This window comes from Meles meles, chromosome 19, assembly GCF_922984935.1.
Source record: "Meles meles chromosome 19, mMelMel3.1 paternal haplotype, whole genome shotgun sequence".
NCBI classification, from domain to species: Eukaryota; Metazoa; Chordata; class Mammalia; order Carnivora; family Mustelidae; genus Meles; species Meles meles.
Genome location: NC_060084.1, coordinates 26,005,341 through 26,028,239, shown reverse-complemented (window position 1 = coordinate 26,028,239; position 22,899 = coordinate 26,005,341). Strand labels below are relative to the sequence as shown.

Genomic DNA, 22,899 nt, shown 5'->3' with positions numbered 1-22,899 from the left:
AACATCTCTTTTGGGGATGCTTTTATAACCATACCTGACTCCCTCCCAGCCCCTTCCTCATCCTGAATCCTTGGCAAACACAAATCTCGTCTCTATTTCTAAAATGTTATCTTCTCTCTCTCTCTTTTTTTTTTTAGTTTAAATTTTAATTTTTAAAGCAAGCTCTGCACCCAGTGTGGGGCTCGAGCTCACAACCCCAAGATCAAGAGTCGGGCACGCTCTACCCACTGAACCAGCCAGGCACCAGGCAACCCCAGAATTTTGTCTTTTCAAAAATGTTACATAAGTGGAACCATATGGTAAGTGACCTTTGGTATTAGTTCTTTTTCTCTTATCATAATTTCCTGGAGATTCATCTAAACTGTTGCATGTCTGAGCACTTTATTCCTTTTTTTTTTCTTTTTAAGAATTTCTTTCTTTCTTTGAAAAAGAGAAAGAGCACACGGGTGGGAAACAGGGGAGGGGCAGAGGGAGAGGGACAAGCAGACTCCCCACTGAGCGTTGAGCCCTATGTAAGACTTGATCTTCCGACCCTGATATCATGACCTAAGCACAAATCTTAACCTGACTGAGCCACCCAGGCGCCCCAGTTTTTTCCTTTTTTTTTTTTTTTAAAGATTTTATTTATTTATTTGACAGACACAGATCACAAGTAGGCAGAGAGGTAAGCAGAGAGGCAGGCAGAGAGAGAGAGGGAAGCAGGCTCCCTGCTGAGCAGAGAGCCCGATGCGGGACTCGATCCCAGGACCCCGAGATCATGACCTGAGCCGAAGGCAGCGGCTTAACCCACTGAGCCACCGCCCCCAGTTTTTTCCTTTTTATTGCTGAGCAGAGTCCCCCAGTATGGATGTAGCACCGTTTACTTAACTATTAATCTGTTGGAAGACATCTGGGTGGTTTTCAGCGTGGGGCCCTTATGAATCAAGCTGCTATGAACATTCATGCACAAGTTTTTGTGTCAACGTAAGTTTTCATTTCTTTTGGGTAAATGCCCGAGAGTATAATTGCTGGGCCATATGGTAATTTTATGTTTAATTTTATAAGAAATTGCCAAACTTCTATTTTAACCACTTTGCATTTCCACCCGCAACCAAATTCTTTGCACCCTCACAGGATTTGGTGTTTGTCATTACTTTTTCTGCATAAAAGGAGTTTTATTTCTTCCTTCCTAAGTTGTATGTCTTCTATTTCTTTTTCTTGCCTTCTCACAGTGTTATTGCTGTTGCTGTTGCTTCACTTAAGAACACAACTTTTAGGGGGCACCTGGATGGCTCAACCAGTTAAGCATCTGACCCTTGATTTCGGCTCAGGTCATGATCTCAAGGTCATGAGATTGAGCCCCATGCTGGGCTCTACATGGAGGAGGGGGGAGTCTGCTTGAGGATTCTCTCTCTCTCTCCCCCTTCTGTCCCTATTCTTTCTCTCTCTCTCTCTCTCTCTCGATCTCTAAAATAAATAAATAAATCTTCAAAAAAATTTTTTTTTTTTTCAAAAAGAACATAAGGGGCCCCTGCATGGCTCAGTGGGTTAAAGCCTCTGCCTTTGGCTTAGGTCATGATCTCAGGGTCCTTGGATCGAGCCCTGCATCAGGCTCTCTGCTCGCTGGGGAGCCTGCTTCCCTCTCTCTCTGCCTGCCTCTCTGCCTACTTGTGATCTCTGTCAAATAAATAAATAAAATCTTTTTTTAAAAAAGTTTAAAAAAAAACCCTCTCAGTCATGAGATATTTCAGCTGAGGATTTCCTTCCTTTTTTTTTTTTAATGGGGAAAGCTGGTGTCAAAATCAAGAGGGCCTGCAATTTGTCTAGAACCAGTGACCAGTGTTTGATAAACATTCTTGCTGGTTTTCTTCAAAGAATTTCTTAATTCTTTTGAAGATGTGAAGAGCATTATGCACACCAAATTTGATTCCTACATCATTTGGCTTATATCACTAATTTTACTTAATCTCTCCTAGAAGTAGTACTGAGTAAATAATATTTAAAGTTAATTGCTCCAGAAGTATACTTTTGGCTTACATTCTTTATCAGTTAGTGTTATCTTTGTCCATAAAATCACCAATGGATTTTTTTGTTGTTGTTCTAAGATTTTATTTATTTTTTTAAGAGAGAGAGAGAGAGCTTGAGTGGGGGAGAGCCAGAGGGAGAAGCAAACCCCTTGCTGAGCAGGGAGTCTAATGCGAGACTCAAACCTGGGACTCCAGGATCATGACCTGAGCCAAAGGTAGTCGCTTAACCAACTGAGCACCCAGGTGCCCTCATCAATGGTTTTTTGAAAAGGAAATAACTTGGATATCCTACCAATCAGTAATAGGATCTGCCTTATTCTTTTTAATGGTTTTGTAATAGTCTATAGTAAAATCTCCTTAATTTATTTTACCAGTGTCCTATCAGTAGGCTTTTACTTGATTCTGATCTTTTGCTATTATTAGCAACAATGCTTCAATGAATGTCCTTGTACATATCTTTTCACACATGCACAGGAAACTATAGGAAAAAATCCTAGAAATAGAATTATTGCATTAAAAATATGTTCACTTTAGGGGCACCTGGGTGGCTCAGTCATTAAGCGCCTGCCTTTGCCCCAGGTCATGATCCCAGAGTCTTGGGATCAAGCCCCACATCAGGCTCCCTGCTCAGCGGAAGCCTGCTTCTCCCTCTCCCACTCCCCCTGCTGTGTTCCCTCTCTCGCTGTGTCTCTCTGTGTCAAATAAATAAGTAAAATCTTAAAAAAAAAATATGTTCACTTTATATCTTGATAGTGGCTGAATTATCCTCCAAAGTGGTTGGACCAATTTATAGTCACATTCAACACAGTGTCTTCTCAAATTTTTAAAATCTTTGCCAATCTGATAGGTAAAAGAAAGGATTTTGTTGTCGTAGTTGCTGGGTTTTAAGATGAGTTTAAACTTTGCTTGAAATGAAATCAAATTTAAGGGTGCCTGGTTGGCTCAGTTGGTTAGGCATCTGCCTTTGATTCAGGTCATGATCCCAAGGTCCTGGGATTCAGCCCCATGTGTCCTGTAGACATTCTCTCTATAGTAAAGATAGAAAGAAAGAAAGAGGGAAAGAAAAGGAGCTAAGCTGCACCTGGAGGTTAGAGAAGGCTTTGAGCTGAGTTGATCAGTAAAGAAAGCATGAAGCCTAGCTGGGTGCACCAAGGAGGGAATGGCAATCTAAGCAGAGGGAACAGCATAAGCAAAGACACTGAGGCATGAGCAAACAAGCTTGGGGAATGAGAATGTGATGTCCAGACACTTGACTGGATTCAGGTTGGAATGCTAGGTGGGTCAGCACATATACTGCAAATCTATAGCACAGAGACTGCCCCATTATTCATGTGTTAGGTTTGAGCACTTCCATGTGGTGGTGACTAGCCGATTTCTCCACTGTAGAAGTTCATTTCCCTCTCTGTGATTAGTGCGCAGCCTCTGGGTCATACTGTGAAGAATACAGGATGCTTCACAAAGTCACGTGGTCCTTGCAAGGGCCCATGCTAATCTTTTGGACCTCCTCCCAATTTTATTCTGTCTTCTGCAAGTAAGCCCAGGCCTTTAATGTTAAATGAGGTCATAATGGTGGGGCCCTGATCCAACAGTACTGGTGTCTGTATAAGAAGAGGAAGAGAGGGGGGTCTGGGTGGTCCAGTCAGTTAAGCATCCAACTCTTCATTCGGCTCAGGTTATGATCTCAGAATTATGAGCTCAAGCCCCGTGTTGGGCCCTGTGCTCAGCATGGAGTCTGCTTGTCCCTCTCCCTCTCTTCTTCCTCTCTCTCTCTCTGAAGTAAATAAATAAAATCTTAAAAAAAAAAAAAGAGGAAGAGTCAGCAAGGATGTGCATGTACAGAGGAAAGGCCATGTGAGGACACAGCAAGGTGGTGACCATCTGCAAACCAAGGAAAAGAGCCTCAGAAGAAACAAACCCTGCTGATACCTTGAACTTAGACTTGCAGCCTCTAGGCCCGTGAGAGAGACTGCTGTTGGTTAAGCCACCCAGGCTGCAGTACTTTGTGACGGTAGCCCTCACAAACTAATACACTGTTCTTAAAAGACACCTAAGACTTACTGAGGAGTTTAGAATGTATTCTGTAATCAATAGGGGGTGATTTGGGCTTTAAGCTGGGAGTAACTGCATCAAATCTTTTGGACAGAAGATCACTGCCAGAGAGGTACAAAGGGACTTTGGAGGAAGAAGACAGTAGAGACAGAGAAAAAAACCAGTCAGAAGGGATTTTTAGAGTATGGGTAAGAAAAGATGAGGACTTAAACAAGAGCAACAGGACAGAGAAAAGAATGTAAGACTGTAGAATCAGTAGACTGTACTGACCAGTTGGACATGGGGAAGCGAGAAAGGAAGCAATACTGAATTCTCCCAGGTTCCTGACTGGGTGGTGATTGTAGTGCACGTTTATTTGTTTCCTACCCAGCTTCCCCCATCAGGAGAACACTCCAGAATTGACCCCAGATTTCCCTATTGTGTAGCCCCCGTGCTTGGGGAAGCTCACCTTGTCTCAGCATTAATGGTGGGCTTTGGCTGACTTACACTAATTAGCATATTGCAATGGTCTGGCTGTAGTTTTTGGTTCAGGAGTGAGCACGTGGTCTAAACATTGTCAGTGAAGGGGAATGTCAGAACCCTCCACTGGAAGGCTAAGACTGAATGCTCTTCCCCACTAAACAAGAACAAGGAAGCTTGTAGGCCTGACTTCACTGGCAAATATTTCGTAATTCCAGGGAAAAGAGCCATAGACTAGAGCCGACTGTAGGCAGAGCAAAGCAAAGATAGATTCCCAGGGACACCCTTGGGCTGTTGAATCCACTGTGAAGTCCTGGGCTCCCCAGTTATGGAGTCTAGAAATCCCCAGACATTTAAGCCGGTTTGAATTGAGTTTTCCTGTGACTTGCCAGATAGACATGGGTAATCAGGTGAATGGTGGAGCCATTAACTCACATATGCAAGGCAAGAGGAGGGGATCCTTTGAAAGGAAAGAAGTTTCATCTTGAACTGTCACAATCCCACCCCTTTGCTCAGAGTTGATCCTTGGGTCTGGAATGACCCCCTCCTCCCGTCTGTGGGCTGCTACAAAAGTCCTCCTCACACCCAGAGGCCCCATTCTTATGCACCTTCCTTTGTCAAGCCTTCATGAACCCCTATTCTGTCTAGGTCAGATTTCACCACTCTTTCTGAGCTTCCACAGTATTTTGAACACGGTTCTATCATAGATTTTATCACCTCATCTTACTAGTTCCTCCACTGGACACCAGCCTCCTAGGCAGTCCAGAACACATTGTATCTTTTTCTGGGTCCACACGAGGAGGACCTGCAGCCTCAGATCCTCTCGACAGATAAATGATGGCTCTTCTTCCCCCATATTCTTCTCATACTAATGAATTTACTTGCCACTCCACCCATTTTGGACTGAGGGAAACTCTGGCTATCAGATCATGTTGAAATTATATAAAGATTACCCCCCAAAAAAGATGAAAATATAGAAACGCAAGGAAGGGGTATTTTTATGGCGCTGGGAATACAGAAAAAGAAAAGTTGGATCAAACAAGCACCTTGATTATAACGATGTGATCGCTGCTCCTTTGCCAAGTTAGGAGGGTGACACACACACTGAGTCTCTCTGGATGCATGCGATGGGTTTACAGTGTCTCCTCGTACTGCTAAAGACTGTGGGAAGAATCCAAAATCAGCACTGCCCACACATAAGGTCGCATCATGCCTATCAATTTATTTTGATCTCATTGAAGGCGTGTGGAGCAGTGCTCAAGAAATAGCTCAACCAAAAGAACATTTAAATTATGCAAAAATGAACTCCAGTGATTTAAATCCATTAACCTTACATAATGACATTTCAAACATAGTACTGTAATAGCAAAAAATGAAAAAAAAAAGGCACCTTTAATAATTTGAACTCAGGAAAGATAAGTTCTATATGAATCTTTGTAGGAAGAAGTTGAAGACTACCGATCTGTCCTCTTCAAGTCCTTTTGAAACGTGAATTGACGGGGAGGCAAGTGTAGCCATGCCTAGATCAATGACAATAGTAATGAATGATGATAGCCTTGAGCCTCAGAGTGTGTGCTATGTGCCAGGTGTCATCTGAGGTGCAGAGGACATAGCATCTGAATAATGACAGTAAGAAGGACATTTACTGAGCCCTTGCTATGTATGGGCCAGGCCCTGAGCTAAGTGCTCTGTGTATATTGGCTCATTCATTCCAGTCCTACCATCATTGTCCTCATTTTACAGGTGCAAAAACTATGGTTCAGATGGGTAACTACTCCAAGGTCACAAAGCTAACTGAAGTGGACTCTATCCAGGCCTGTTGGATCCCAGCAGTCACACAGCAGTTGAGTATAAACAGCCGCTGTGTTCCGTGGGTCGGGGGTTAAACCATTTTAAATCCCGTTCACTCCTTTTGCTTACGCATTCATTATTTACAGTTGGCGTGAAGGTAAAATTCAGTGTAGTTCTACTAAAACTTCAACAACTTTGAATCAGGAGAGCTCAACTAATGAGTTTTCTTTAAGGCATTTAGCAATGACTTTAGTCCACAAATCTAGAAGTTTATGTAAACTAATCTGTACCTTGGCAAACTATTTTGTTTTAAGATTTTAAGATACTACTTTTTAAAAAAGTTTTATTTAGTTAGTTAGTTAGTTATTTCAGAGAGAAAGTGTGTGTAAGCGAGGGGGGAGGGCTGGAGAGAGAAGGAGAAAGAGGATCTCAAGCAGACTCCCCACTGAGCACGGAACCTAATGTGGGGCTCAATTTCACGACTCTGAGTCCATGAGCTGAGCCAAAATCAAGATTCAGATGCTTAGCTGACTGAGCCACCCAGGCGCCTCAATTTTCTTACCACTTTAATTCAGTGCTCTCTGTGTTTCACTACTGTGCTTTGTGACTATGGTAATAGGTGCTCATCACTTGTACTATTATTTGCTTAAAATTGATTCATTGTTTTTTGCCTAATGTTTTTTTTTTTTTTATTTTCAGCGTAACAGTATTCATTGTTTTTGCACCATACCCAGTGCTCCATGCAATACGTGCCCTCTCTATTACCCTCCACCTGGTTCCCCAACCTCCCACCCCCCACCCCTTCAAAACCCTCAGGTTGTTTTTCAGAGTCATAGTCTCTCATGGTTCATCTATGTTTTAGAGGAAAATATCACCCCTATAAATAAAGAACCACTAATCAATTCAATGAATATTTATGAAGTGCCTGATATGCATGAGGAAGTGGGGATATAGTAATGAAAAATACACCTCAAGAATCCTTGCCCTCATCAAGCTAGTGTTCAAGTAGGGGTGACAGACAGCAACAAGGAAAAGAATAAAATATAGGGAGGCCCGGGGGGCTCCGTGGGCTAAGCATCTGTCTCCAGCTCAGGTCATGTTCCCAGGGTCCTGGAATGGAGTTCCGCATCAGGCTCCCTGCTCAGCGGGGAGTCTACTTCTCCCTCTCCTACTGCATGCTGCTCCCCCTGTTCTCTCTTTCTCCCTCTCTCAGACAAATAAATAAAAATAATTTAAAAAGGAAAATATATAGTACATAAGAGAGTGATCATCCTAAAGGGAAAAGCGAGAGCGAGAGACAGTTGGGGAGGGCTAAAATTTTAGATACAGTGATGAGGGAGGCCTTATTGACAGGATGACTTTGAATACAAAGACCTGAAAGGGACCACCCATGTGGAAATTCAATAGAGAAAAAAAAAGGCAATTCAGGGAGTAGGAACAGACAGGGCCAAGCCCGGAGAAATGAGCACGCTTGGAGATTTCAACCATAAGGAGGTCATGGGCAAAAGCAAGACTAGACGGGAAGCTGTTGCAAAAATCCAAGCAAGAGCAACATAATTGTTGGTGTGGACCACAGTGATGAGAAATAACCAAATTCTAGAAATATTATGAAGACAAAGCCAACATTTGCTGATGGACCAGTTACAGAGTATAAGACAAGATGAATCAAGAAAAACCCTAGAACTTTTGGCCTAGGAAGCAACTGGAAGGATGGAGTCCAATATATTTCTTCTTCTTTTTTTTTAATCCCTCCATAGATCCTCCCCCGTCCCCTTGATCTGGATCTCTGTCGCTTGCATCACAGCGTCCCCACTCAGTGGAAAAAATTTAGAAAGCAACAGCATTCAAAAGAACAGATTTAAAGCTGCTTGTGGTTTTGCTGATCTAGAGCCTGTGTGTGTCCCACGGTTCTAGGATTCTGCGATCTTGACGACACTGGGAAAATTAGTGGGGTTTTTTTTTTCCAGGGATCCAGCAGACACCTTCGGAATACTGAAATTCTGTATATGGTAAATATATTGAACACACTCTGAATATCATAAATATGTTGAAATTCTGTCTAGTGCAATTCTGGTACATAGATTGATTGGCTGGGTAGTAAGGAACACAAGCTTTCAGAGGTTTCAGAGGGAAAAGGAACACTCCTGGCTCTTAAAATATAGGCTATAAAGAGATCTATGCTTGATAAACTATGTACCGCTTGTGTCAAGTGAATTAATGTATTTAGCATCCCAAGCTCAAACTTTAATTTCACTTTTCTGGCTTACTCAGTAGTTCAAAAAGAGGACAGATTAAATAGAGCAAAAATACATAAGCAGTGAATGAGTTTCATGGTGAGCCAAGACATCACAGAAGAAAAACAAGATAATTCGATTTTATCTTAAACACTGGCCTGTTACTTTAGTACTAAAATAGCGGTGGTATTTGAGTTTAGAGCCAATGGTCTCTGTACAAAAATAATGCCTTTTTTGGCACTGATAAATCATTAATCATCCATCTTAATGGTTTCAACATCAAAAATAGTTTACTGGCCTTATCAGTAAACAACTGCATTGCCTTCAATTAGACAAATTAACACACTCACTGTATCGGTCCTACAGTCACTTCATCAAATTATAAATTCTGACTATGAATTATGTTTACTTTTCCATTGGACAGTATAGCGAACTGAACATTGAAAATATGATCAAGTTCAAGGCTGTCCTGTAACTGCCTCTGAACAGAGGCCAAACTAAAGGTTCACTGCTGGTTTCTCCATAGAGCTGCAAACCTACCGTCTAGTGGTCCCTGGACTCCACTGTAAGTGCCATCCCAGACTCATCTGTGGCCCCACGTTGCCCATATTCCTGTGCTCTGTATCTGTTAGTGACATCTCCATCCACCTGGTCAGCCAGGTTAAAAACTCGAATTACCTTTGACCTCTCTCTGCCCTTCTCTTCCTATATCCAATTAGCTGCAAGGTGTGGCCCCCTGAACTTCCAAACTGACTTCCCTGTATCAAATCACTCTCTTCTTCACCCCACTGCCAGATTTATGTTGTCACTTGCTCAAAAATCTAACTGTTTTCTATTTCCTATGGAATAGCCTAAACTTAGTACTGAAGTCTTTCCACAGTTTGGCCCCAATTCCCCCCACCATCTCTTGTTTCAGTTACACCAGGATTTAATTCATAAGGTGACAGAGTGGTCAGTGCCATTGAAACAAGTTTTATTGCTCACCATTCCCAAGAGAAAGGGGGCACATCTTGCCATTCAGAGCCACACAAGGAAGTACCAGGGTCAGGAAGAAGCAAAAGGAGTGAAAGGGAGAGCATGACCCAGAGCCTCTAATGTGGTTTCTGCAGGAAGAAATGAATGAGACAGAGTAGGCAAATTTGAGCAAGCTTAGAATGGGATACTTTGAATAATGTCTATGGGCTCTGGGCTATAAAAGGTGTCTCTCATTGTCCAGTACTCAGCCCTGGAATGATTTAGGACAGGGGAACTGTTGGCTTGGTGAGAGTTAAAAGAAGTGGTTGGGGATATAGGCTCTCAACCATTTGGTCAATGGAAGGTGTGTTCCCAGGCAAATTGTTTGTTACTCTAGGCATTAGCTCATCCAAAGAGGGACAGCTCCTGAGGTGGAGGGGGTCAAAGGCCCCAAGATGTCATGGCGCCCTAAAATGCAGCAAGAAACATGACTAATACATATCTTCCTTCCCATGAGCCCCTTGCTCATAGCTGTCCTAACCCCAGAAAATGCCTTTCTGTATGAAGTTCTACAGTGCATTTCTTAACACTGCCACTGTCCACAGGGGCGACTGTGGCCAAGTCTGCTGGCATATAACTGTCAACCTCAAAAATAAAACTGCCAGTTATTTTACCAGCAAAAAATAGGTTTATATTTTTAGCAGTCAATGCCCATCCAGGGCAAGCAAGGTATGGCAAAACCAAAGACAAGACCAGAGAACACATGAGACTTGGCTCATTTATGGAGGAGAGGGGCACTTGGGGAAGCTGTTATAAACAAGAAATCCATTGGAATAAAATGGGAGTTCAAATACAGTGGCTTCTCATTGGCTGAGTCGGGACTATTTCTCATTGCCTGGGCCTTTGGAGGAAAGCCTTTCTTCCTCTTACTTAGGTAGTAAAATTGTATCCATGTGCAAAGTCCTTCTCTCCCTGTTGGATTTGCAATAAGCAAAGAGTGGTAGGGCAGGAGAGCTCCCCCTGCTGAATCTCCTGACTCCATTTTTGTGAGGTTTCTCTATTAATTTTCACATAACCATGATCCCTTCCCTACCCCTTTCCCCCAACTAGACAAGGGATTGCACCTGACACAGATACTCATCCAGTCTATAGGGTGGCTGGCAACACAGGACTCTTACCACCTTCTTCAAAAAGACAAACTGGGCCAATCAGATTTCCTCTTTTAAGGATTCAAATTAAGAGCCGCAAAAGGAGATTTCTAGTGGGTGGAAAGGTGTAAACTCAGGACCTTTGTGAGCCAGACATAGCCCAGTGCTTTCCCCCATCTCCTCCAACTCCATCCCTTACCCATGCCAAAATATTACAAACAGTCCATGACTATCTGGGGATAGTGCTGGAGGTTTTATTTTTTTGTTTTTCTAATATTTCTTTGAAGTAGGAAGATTAACAGATTCAGTAACAAAACTGTTGTAAATAGGTCTGACTTGATCAGGCCTGAGCGGAGGCCACAATGATGCCCACTTATAAGCCCCCAAACGCGTTGATAAGTGTTTTTAACTTCATGTAAACATTTAAAGGATCACACAAACAAAATCTAGTACAAATCATCCAGACCCTTCAATGGGCATTTCCAGCTCCTTTTTAAATTTCCCACACTGTGGGGCACCTGGGTGCTTCCGTGGGTTCGGCCTCTGCCTTCCGCTGAGGTCATGATCCCAAGGTCCGAGATCAAGCCCCATATCAGGGTCTCCACTTAGCGGAAAGTCTGCTTCTCCCTCTGCCTACTGTTCCCCCTGCTGTGCTCTCCCTCTTTCTGTCAAATAAATAAAATCTTTCCAAAAAAAAAAAATGATAAGTTCCCACACTGAGCTCACACTCCGCTAGGAACAAATCTTCCCAGGCCGCAGGTAGAGGCTACGCCCCGCCCCTGATCACGTGGGACCAAGCCCGCAGCTGTCGATTGTTTCTGCCTGGGCAGGCCCGCCGGGATCGATTGCTCCAGTCTGGCCCGTCCGCAGAGCGGGAAAATTTTCAATCAGCCTGGCTGCCACAGCAAATCTCCACAGTCTGCACAACCTTGACCAGCATCCGCTTTTTCAGGCTTTTACGTCTCGGACTCCCGGCACCACACGAGTGGAAGCGAAGAAGTTCAAGGCGCCGCCGCCGCCATGTCTGAGGCTTATTTCCGGGTGGAGTCGGGCGCGCTGGGGCCTGAGGAAAACTTTCTATCCTTGGACGACATCCTGATGTCCCACGAGAAGCTCCCGGTGCGCACAGAGACCCCCATGCCTCGCCTCGGCGCTTTCTTTCTGGAGCGGAGCGGAGGGCCCGAGACTGGCCACGCGATCCCTCAGGTCAGCCTTCCCACGCGCGTTTCCCGGGAAAGACTACAGTTCCCGTGGGGCGTGGCCGCCGCGCGGAAACCATGATCCCCCCTGGGATTTGTCGTTTGGGGGAGGGGGGAGGTGGGCCCTATGCACAAGCGAGTTATAACCGCTGGTTTCCGCGTGCTGAAGCGGTTTCTTAGCGGTGGCCTCTTGTGTGAAACCGAATTTATCCTAGGTGGTCTGATACCATTTTTGAAGCCGTCCGAATTGAGCAGTGGCCCCACCCGCCCCGCCTTGTGTCTAGGCTGAAAGGACCGGCTACTACTGACGACTTCAGGATCGGGGTTCTGATCACGTTTGTCTTAAAACGACAGCTTTGGGTTCTGTAAGAGGATGTGATACGTCTGGGAACCGCAAATTGCTAATTCATTCCTGCGCAGCGACGACGGTCTCCGCAACCGTCTACCGAGGGCTTTAGTGCCCGGCGTGGATGGTGTAGGGGAGGAAATCTTCCCTTCCGTGACTCCTTTAATCTTTCCATGACCCTATAGTTAGATCTGGTTACACAACAGGAATCTGAAGCCCAGAAAGGTTGTGTAACTTGCTCAGGGTCCCACTGCCCGTGGTGAGCTTAGGATTGGAGCCTCGAGCTGTGGGACTTCACAAGCTGGTTCGCCCCAGAAACGGGCTCGAGGTGGTTATTCTGTTCTTTCCTCTTTAACCTACATTTTGCTTGGATGGGTGTGTTAGTTTGGCATGTTTCTTTCCATTTTTATCAAAGTAATCCATATACAAAGTTTGAAAGGTCAAATGGTACTGACAAAATTTCTAACAAAAATTGGGGGGCCCTGCCTTGCTTTACCCCCAGTTTTCCTTGCCAGGTCCACCTGGTCTGTCGACTTTTTAAAAGAGTTTCTTCAGGATTTGCCTCTGTGTTTTAAAATAATAATCGTGAGCTTGTTTTTTTGATTTGTAGAAAATTAAGACGTTATTTCTTAGCTTTGCATTATAGTCAGAAGGATTGTGTTCTCATACACACTTGTAAGCAGAGATGTGCTGCCCATATGTTATTTATATTGCCTTTGTTTTACCAGATGGCCTTTTTTGTGTTCCAGGATTCCATCCAGGTCACCCCCGTTGTACTTAGTATCCCATATCCTTGGGCTGCTCTTGGCTGTGATAGTTGATCAGATTTTCCTTGTTTTTAATGACCATGACAGTTTTGTGGAGTGCCGGTCAGGTAATTTGTGGAATGTTCCTCAGTTGGGATTTGTCTGATGATTCCCTCATGGTTAGACTGATTTGAGGAGGAGATCACAGAGGTGAAGTGCTATTTTCATGGTGGCATATCAAGAGCATATAGTGTCGGTGTGGTTTGTCACCGATAGGAACCTCCATCACCTGGCTAAGGTAGTGTTTGTCAGGATTCTTCACCACAAAGTTCCTTTTTCCAGGGCTCCTGGGTGACTCAGCTGCTTAAGCATCCAACTCTTGATTTCGTCTCAGATCGTGATCTCAGAGTCGTGGGGTGAGCCCGGAGTTAGGCTCTGTTCTGGGAATGGAGCCTGCTTAGGATTCTCTCCCTCTCCCTCTGCCCCTCCCCACCTCTCTCTTTCTCTCACTCTTTCTCTCTCTCTCTCTCTCTCTCACACACTCTCTCTTTCTCCATCCCTTACTCTCTCTCCCCCCAACCCCACCCCCACCAAAAAAAGTTAACTTTTTTCCACCTTTCCATACTGTTCTCTTTTTGGAAGGGAGTCATTATACACAGCCTCACACATAAAGAATGGGGAGTTATGCTCTACCTCTTTGGGGGCGGTGTCTACATAAATTATTTGGAATTCTTCTGTTTGGGAGATTTGTCTAGGAAGCTTTTTAATGACATATTTAATTTCATTCATAGATACAGGACTCTTTAGGTTTTCTGTTTCTTCCTGTGTTTTTCTTGGTACATTGTTTTCTCCCCTAGGAATTTGGACGATTTCATATAGATTTCCAAATGTGGTGGTATAATCTTCAAAATATCCTTTTACTATCTTTCTGACATCTGTAGGATTATATTGATGTCTTGGTTTTTATTATTTGGGTTTTTTTTTTTTAAGATTTTATTTATTTAGGGGCACCTGGATGGCTCCGTGGGTTAAGCCTCTGCCTTCAGCTCAGGTCATGATTTCAGGGTCCTGGGATCAAGTCGCACATCAGGCTCTCTGCTCAGCAGGGAGCCTGCTTCCCTCTCTCTCTCTCTCTCTGCCTTCCTCTCTGCTTACTTGTGAACTCTATCCATTAAATAAATAAATAAAATCTTTTAAAACAAACAAACAAAAGATTATATTTATTTATTTGACAGAGAGAAAGAGACAGCGAGAGAAGGAACACAAGCAGAGGGTGTGGGAGAGGGAAAAGCAGGTTTCCTGCTGAGCAGGGAGCTGATGCAGGGCTCAATTCCAGTGTCCCAGGACCCTGGGATCATGACCTGAGCTGAAGGCAGACGCTTAATGACTGAGCCACCCAGGTGCCCCAGTTTTTATTCTTGATATGGAGAAATTATGCTCCTTTCATTAGTCTTCCTAGGAGTTTATCAATTGCATTAGTCTTTTATTTTATTCAAAATTTTGTTTAAATTCTGGTTAGTTAACATACAGTGCAATATTAGTTTCAGGAGTAGAATTAAGTGATTCATCCCTTACATACAATACCCAGTGTCATCACAAGTGCCCTCCTTAATGTCTATCACCCTTCTAGCCCATCCCCCACCTCCCTCCCTCTATCAACCCTGTTTATTCTTTATTGTTGAATATCCTATGGTTTCCTTCTCTCTCTCTTTCTCTCCCCTCTCATGTGTTCATCTGTTTTATTAGTCTTTTAAAAGAACTAACTTATAACTCTGTCAGTTTTCTTCTTTTTACCTTTGTCTTCTAGATTATTAAGTTCTTAATTAGTTCTTTACTGCTACTTTCTTTGGATTTAATTTTCTATTGTTTCCTACCCCCCACAACCTTGCCCATACATTTTGAGATGGGTCCCCAGGTGATTGGTTTTTCAGCTTTCCTTTATGCATTTTTTAGCTCTGCATTTCCTCTGAGCTCAGCTTTAATTGCATTCCACAAGTTTTGATTTGTTGTATTTTATTTTCATATCAGTGAATTCAAAATAATTTCTATTTCCATTGTGATTTCTTCTTTGACTCATAGTTATTTAGAAGACCAGTGCTTAATTCCAACATGTTGGGATTTTGCTTTTCATCTTTTCTGTTTTTGATTTCTAGTTTAATTCATTAACTGTGGCTAGAGACTGTAGTCTGAAAGATTTCAGTCTTTTGAAGGTTAAAGCTTGCTTTATACTGCAGCATAAAATCCACTTAAACATTCTATATGCACTTGAATAGATGTATATTATGAAGTCAGGTCAAGTTTGCTATTTTGTTGAGAATTTCTCGATCCTTATTGGGGTTTTTAGCTATTACTTATCTAAAGAGATATGCCAAAGTCTCCCACTATAATTATGGATTTGTCTATTTCTCCTTTTACTTCTGTCAGTTTAGACAGGTGCCTATCTTTTTCTTGTGGATATGATGACCCTTTTATTACTGTATCTCTAGTCTCCTTTCTTTTGATTACTATCTGCATGACATTTTTTTCAATCTTTCTGTGTCTTTTTATTTAAGATATATCTCTTTTGGGGCGCCCAGGTGGCCCAGTGGGTAAAGCAGCTCGGGTCATGATCTTGGGGTCCTGGGATCGAGCCCTGCATCGGGCTCTCTGCTCCTCAGGGAGCCTGCTTCCCCCTCTCTCTCAGCCTGCCTCTCTGCCTACTTGTGATCTCTCTCTCTGCCAAATAAATAAATAAAATCTAAAAAAAAAAAAAAGATACAACTCTTTTAAGAGCATATAGTGGAGTTTTGTTTTTATTTGGCTAGACAATTTTCCAATTGGTGTATTTAACTTGTTTACATTTAATTTAATTACTGATATATTTGTGTTTATTTTTGCCTTCCTACTGTTAACTGTCTGTCCTGTATTTCCATATTTATTTCTGGGATCATTTTCATTCTTCAAGATTTACTCACTCTGTGTCTTCTGGTGATAAATTCTCCATTTCTGTCTGTACAAGGGGGTCCCCAAGACCAATCTGCAGTTTGATGATTCACTAAGAGAACACAAAGGACTCAGTATACAGTCATTCTTACGTTTACATTTTAATACAATAAAAGGATATAGAGTAAAACCAGCAAAGGGAAAGGGTGTGGAGAATGAAGTTTGCAGAAAGCCGTATACAAGCTTTCAAGTCCCAGCGGAGTCACACAGGATGCACTGAATTTCTCCAGTAATGCATTGTGACATGTGTGAAATATTTGTGTACCAGGAAAGCTCATTAGAGACTCAGTACCCAAGGTCTTATTGAGGGCTAGTTACATAGGCACTCTGCCTAACATATACAAAGATTCCAGGCTCCCAGAAGGAAAGCAGGTATTCAGCATAAACCACATTGTGCAAACTAAGCACAGTGAAGCACATGTATCCATTCTGAGAATAGTGGGAACTTTCCTGAAACCCAGATTCAAGGACACCCACCAAGGACCAACCTTGCAAGCAGGCCTTTCTAAGGAGGGCAGTCTGAGGCTTGCTGTGTTAACTTTCTGCCCACTTCCCGTGTGAAAATATCTTTGTTTTCCCATTACTTTTTAAAGTATATTTTCACCAGGTATAGAATTTTAGATTTGCTGTTATTTCAGGCCTTTTTAAAAGATGTCATTCCAGGGGCACCTGGTTGACTATTTCAGTTAAATTTTGGCCTTTGGTTCAGTTGATGATCATGGAGCCCTACATCAGGCTCCCTGCTCAGTGGAGAGCCTGCTTTTCCCTCCGGCCCTACCCCTTCTTGTACTGTCTCTCTCAAATCTTTTTAAAAATAAATAAAAATAAAAGATGTCATTCCATTTTCATTGTTTTGTGTCTTCGTTTCCGTTGAGAGGTTGGCTTTGACTCTTCTAGCTCCTCTTGTAAAAGATGTGTTCTCACCCCCACCAGCAATGCCTTCTAAGATTTTCTCTAGGTTTTCATTTTTCCGCAATTTGAGTAAGATGTGCTGAGTTGTGGTTTTATTAATATTTATCCTACTTCGGGGGCATCTGGGTGGCTCAGTGGGTTAAGCCTCTGCCTTCAGCTCAGGTCATGATCTCAGGGTCCTGGGATCGAGCCCCGCATGGGGCTCTCTGCTCAGCGGGGAGCCTGCTTCCCCCTCTCTCTCTGCCTGCCTCTCTGCCTACTTGTGATATCTGTCTGTCAAATAAATAAAATCTTAAAAAAAAAATACTTATCCTGCTTCGTAATGTTCCTAGAATCTGTGATTTGATATCTCTCAAATTTTGGAAATTCCATGACTATTTTCTTCTCAGATACTTCCTTTGCTTCAATCTATTCCTCTTCTCTTTCTGGGCTTCAAATTACATGCAGGTTAGACTTACTTCCTTTCTTTCTTTCTACCATATTCCACATCTCTCATGCTGTTTCCTGTATTTTCTTTCTATGTTTCAGTTGGATATTTTCTATTCACCTTTTTTTAAATTCATGACCCTCTATCTGTGTCAAATCTGGTAGGCCAGTCAAATGTAACTTAATCTATTGGGTTTTGGTTTTTTTTAAGTGGGGAGGGAGAAAGGGAGAATCCCAACAGGAGGCTCAATCTCGGGACCCTGAGATCATGACCTGAGCTGAAATCAACAATCAGATGCTTACCTGACTGGGTCACCCAGGCGCTCCCCTCTGTTGAGTTCTTAAAGTTCAATTCTTGCATTTTTCAGATCTATAATTTCTATTTGATTCTTTAAAATTTGTTTTAAAGCTAGTACCCAATTACTCTTGATATTTGGTACAGAAATTGGACTTCATTCTCTATCCTTTTCTTCTCAAATCTTGATCCCTTACATTCTGGCTTCTTTGGAAGCCTTGAACTCAGCAATTGTCTCCCTGGCCCTGGGAGGTTGGAAAAAGCTCTGCTCCTACACACTGCAAAGCCTCTCCCGCCTTTTACAGCAGTTCTGCTCCATGAGAGTTCTATGCTATTGTTACCTCCTTCGACTTAGTTAGGTTTGACTTTTATTTTTTCGGATATTTCTCAATTTCTGGTCAGTTGTGGCCCCCTCACCATATTTTCCAATTCTGTTAAGGCTTTAAAAATATAGATTTATCTTTTCTGTCATCTCTGAAACTATGAAGTGGGATACAGAGGGCCTGTGGTCTGAGGTCAGGCTGATACTGATTTTCCATCTAGCCCTTGGCACCCAGGGTGTGCTTTCTTAGCACGTAGCAGGCCCCCAGTCAATGTATATGAGGAATAGATATTGAATATTCAGAGAAAGCAGAAATGTTTATTTTATTTCTGAAGTATCTGCAATTGGGAGTTTTTATTTCTGTGAGTTAGAAAACTTTCCCTTAATACGATGGTATTGTTCTGTACTTTGCTTTCATTGAATAAATCCATTTCTCACCATTCCATTATGACATTAAACTTGAGCCCCTACGGTTCAGTTTTTCAGGTCACAACCAGACTTCTGCACGTGGTAGCCCTGCCACCAAGGAGAACAGCCAACACTGATATTTGCCAAGGGTGTGTGTATTTCTTTTCTAGCAGACATGCTTACTATGTGATTTGTTGTTAAAATCTGTGTTCTTGTCTGATGCAGGGCTCAAAGCTTGAACTCCCCTTGTGGCTGGCCAAGGGACTTTTTGACAACAAGCGGCGGATCCTTTCTGTGGAACTTCCCAAGATCTACCAACAAGGTTGGAGGACGGTGTTCAGTGCCGATGCCAATGTGGTGGACCTCCACAAGCTGGGGCCACATTTCTATGGGTTTGGCTCCCAGCTCCTGCATTTCGACAGTCCAGAGAATGCAGACATTTCCCAGTCTCTCTTGCAGGCAAGTGATTGATGTGAAAACCTAAGGCACTGCACAGGCCCTGGGAGCTGGCATGGTCGCCAGCAGACTTCACTGTTCCTCGGAGAAGTGTACCATTTGCACGGTTCTTTTGTTATTCCACGTCAGCCGACAGTTAGACTGTGTTTGCCGATTATATACCTACTTCAAAATGATTGGTCTGCAGCTTTTCATATTTGCTTGTTAAGACTTGGGACCAACAGAAAGTCCTGGAAATAAGAAAGGGATGATGGTTGACAACAAGGGACAGGCTCCCAAATGTACCAACCCATTTCTGGGACTGGCCGGAAGGCGCCTGTCAGGAATGTACCTGTTACTTGTTCCCTTCCCTTGCTCTGGGGCTAAGATGTGGCTCTGCATCTGCACTGTGTCCTCACGGTGTGATCTGGTCAAGCTACTTGTTCTCTCTAGGCTTCTCAATTTTTCGCCCGTTAAGTGGAGATACAATAATGCCAAAATTACCATATCACAGTGAGATTATATTGTGCTATTTAATAAATGGTACCTATTACTGTTATGTTCCATGGACAAGACAGTGTGATGCACATAGTACCATCCTTTAGGTATGACCTTATTTTAACATTTTATTCTGCTAATATTAGAAGGAACCTCCTTTTCTACCTCTTGTTTTACTCCTTCATTTCTAGCTTTATAAGAACTGGTGACTAAAGACACGTTTCTGCCCGGTGTTGGGCTAATGTGTCCTTGTGCAATTTTTAATGTGGATAGTAAAGAAACATTTCATTGCTCTTCATTCAGATAAAGAAGCCAATACACAGACTGTAGACCATTGGAGCTTAGGAAACTCTTGTGAGCAGGAAGCTAAAAGTGAGGAAAACCCATTTGTCTTACAGTGTCTCCAGGACATGTTCTTGAACTGGAACACTGCCTTTGGCTAGTGATTTCTTTGTTTTCTTTTCCCATCACCACTTTGAAGTCCTATAAAGTTGCTGACGTATAAGGTGACTTCGCCACAAGGCCGTAGAAGAAATGAAGCCAGGGCTCGTGGCTTGGTCTCGGAGCCCTAGTGGGGAGTGACACTCCTAGATCACACGTGTCTCTGTCCTGCTCTCAGACTGAAAAAAGTAGAAAATGCGTTCAATTAGATCAGGAATCTTCTCTGGTTGAAACCTGTCTGCACGTGTCACTGTGCATTATTATGATCTTTGTCCCTAATAACAATAACAGGTAATGCTTTTAGAGGAGCTTCTTCTTGCCAGTCATTTGCGAGATGCTTTACAGGTGTTCCTTCATTGGTTTCCTTCACAACCCATTGGATTTTCCTAATAGTCTGTTTCACAGACGGGGAAATTGAGGTGTGGCAATGTGATACAACTTGAGTGGTAGTCGCCTCAGACCTCCTTCCGACTGAGTCCAAACTTTCCCTTCGTGACATTTAATGCTCAGGGATGTTCAGGGATGGAGCACCTGGCGGTCTCCGTCGATGGAGCGCGTGACTCTTGATCTCAGGGTTGTGAGATCAAGCCCCTTTTGAAGAGGGTGAAGAGATCACTTAGAAATAAAATCTTTAGAACAAAAATGTACAGGGGTAAAAATGGATCTGATTTCTCTCATTCCCTTCTCCTTTAGACATTCGTTGGACGTTTTCGCCGTATCATGGACTCCTCCCAGAACGCTTACAATGAAGACACTTCAGCACTGGTAGCCAGGCTGGACGAGATGGAGAGGGGCTTGTTTCAAACAGGACAGAAAGGACTGAACGACTTCCAGTGTTGGGAGAAGGGGCAGGCTTCTCAGATCACAGCCTCCAGCCTCGTTCAGAACTATAAGAAGAGAAAACTGACTGACATGGATGACTGAAGGCGAGAAGAACACAGAAGTGCTCCTGGTGGAGGGAACCACTCCGTGTGTCCTTGATAGGAGCCTCGCTGACCTTCTATAGGACCAGAACCGTGTCCCATGTCATGGCTTATTTCCTGCAGCAGTCCGTGTGGGAAAGGATGTGCTGTAGGAGGTCCTTGACCTATGAGGCATATGAGACTATCCAAACCTGCTGACCCACAGCCCAGGCCTACTTAACCCATGAACCCCCAGCTGGAGAGAAACCAAAGTCCCTTATAAAGAAGGATGGTTAGTTAATACATGCGTCGCAGTACAGTTGGAACTGGGATCCCTTGTGCCTGGGGTGTACTAGCCTCCAATGTCCACAGTTTCACTAGCTCCAAAGGACAGGTACAAATGGGCTGTCTTCGCCTGCTCACAAATGTTCACGGGAGCGTAACTACTCCATCTTCCTCATGGGTGCTCAGAGGACAGCAGCCCTAGGATGTCAGCCTTACTTGTGTCCCCTGCCGATGGGGAGTTACCCCACACCAAGAATAAAGAAGAAAAAGGAACAGGCAGATGAATGGTGGAGCTTTTACTGAAGGGGCTTTTACACATTGCCTTCCTCCTCTGTGGCCAGGGCTTTGGGGTCTAGGTGCACAGATCTCTGCAGGCAGCCTGGAGGGGAAATGGTTAACCTGAGCCTGGCTTTTGTCTTGAGATCTTCAGAGCCACCAGCACAGCAGGTCCTTCCCTCCCTAGAGCAGCTGTCAGGGAGTCATTTGGAATGGCAAAGTAGTTATTAAAGGGTGTGAACCAGCTCTTATATTGAAAACCAGGCTTTAGGGTGGCTGGTTAGGAAGGGCCCCCATTTGAGAAGCTTCACGGGGCAAATGTAAGTAGGCGGGAGACCTTGATGTTTTCCCTCTTAAGTAAATTCAGCAGCATCATTACCTAGAGGATTCCTGACCATTTACTGAGGATCTGTTTCAGCAAGCACAGAGCTCTTCCCCGGAGATCAAGGCGGAAACCTTGGCCTGAGTAAGAAGCATCGTTCCCTGCAGGCCACCCCATTTGAAGGATAGTTGTCTCTGCGCCGACTTCCCACGAGTGACTACTGTCTTTGTTATTAGAAATTATAGAGGGATTTGGGGATCCAAATTGTGCAGATGTCTCCCTGCAAACTTAGAATGCCAGAACGGCTTTTTAAATGCATGTTTCAAGATGGAAACAGTGTTTTTATAATTTGATTTTGGTGCTAAATAAATGATCCGTTTTGCACATGAATACATTCTGTACAAGTACTATTTCTGTAACTCGAGTACTACAGATGATCAGACAAAGCGATTAGAGAATTTTGTCTTTGATCGTATTTGACAATAATGCCCAACTAAATCCATGTTTCTGTGGCTGCTCTTTTGTTTGCACCAGACTCATGAATTTGAGGAACATTCTCTGTAGCAACGATTTGTGCCCCAGAAAGGTGGGCCTTTCTTTGCTAGCACGGCGTTTGCGTAGAGCCAGGGACCGGAGATGAGGCATAGTCATAGGGAGAAAAGTGTATTGTTTCATTTTTGGATTCACTGTTTTCACAGATAGCTTTGTATTTAAAGTCTGTCCTAAGGCTGCTGCCATTTTTTTCTCTTATTGGGAAAAAAAAATGCTGGAGTCACATGCTGGGAATAAGTGGGTATGCATGTGCAGAATTTATACCCTGTTTTACATTTCGAACAGATTATTATAAGTAGCTTTTGAAACCTATTTCCAGTTATAAGGTTGCCTTCAAGCCTTTCAATTACTACCCCTCTCCCCTGCAGTCCTCCCCAAATCAGGCTTATAGATCATTATTTGTTCCCTTCAAAGAGGGGAGTTTTCCAAAATGAGTCCACAAATGACTCAAACAGCAAAATGCTCTTAAAATCAATAGCGGGAAAATGTGTGTCCTTTAACCTTAAGGCTCTGTTGTCTACGGCCATACCACCCTGAACGCGCCCGATCTCGTCTGATCTCGGAAGCTAAGCAGGGTCGGGCCTGGTTAGTACTTGGATGGGAAACCTTAAGGCTCTGTTCCCGGGTAACTGAGGCTTTAATTATATGAAAACACCTCACCACATTCATATTTTTCCCTGGGACCAGCCGGGCTGCCAGGGGAGTGGGGGCAAGTCTGGACTCCTGGGTTCATCCCTCCTGCTCTCCTTGACCTCTGAACTTTGGATAACCCCAGTCTCAGTCCGTGGGTCTCTCCTAGCCTAGCCGTTCTCCCTCGTGAGGGCATCTTATCCTATCTCAAGCTTTTTAAATACCATCTACGTGCTACCCAAAATTTGATCTACAGCTCAGACCCTCCCTCCAACTCCAGA

At 43.4% G+C, this 22,899-nt stretch overlaps 1 protein-coding gene across 2 annotated transcripts; it reads left to right on the top strand.

Annotated features, from left to right (window-relative positions):
* The first annotated feature begins 246 nt into the window (after positions 1-246).
* On the top strand, positions 247-21,800 carry GINS3 (GINS complex subunit 3). 2 transcript variants are annotated; one of them, XM_045988155.1, is made up of 4 exons: positions 247-299; positions 11,594-11,847; positions 18,503-18,736; positions 20,345-21,800. In XM_045988155.1, exons 2-4 carry the CDS (start codon positions 11,662-11,664, stop codon positions 20,573-20,575), a joined length of 651 nt encoding a protein of 216 aa, XP_045844111.1. In that variant the 5' UTR covers positions 247-299; positions 11,594-11,661; the 3' UTR covers positions 20,576-21,800. The 2 variants fall into 2 exon arrangements, with proteins under 2 accessions (XP_045844111.1, XP_045844110.1); XM_045988154.1 differs by lacking the exon at positions 247-299 and adding an exon at positions 9,049-9,104.
* Positions 21,801-22,899: the final 1,099 nt, after the last annotated feature.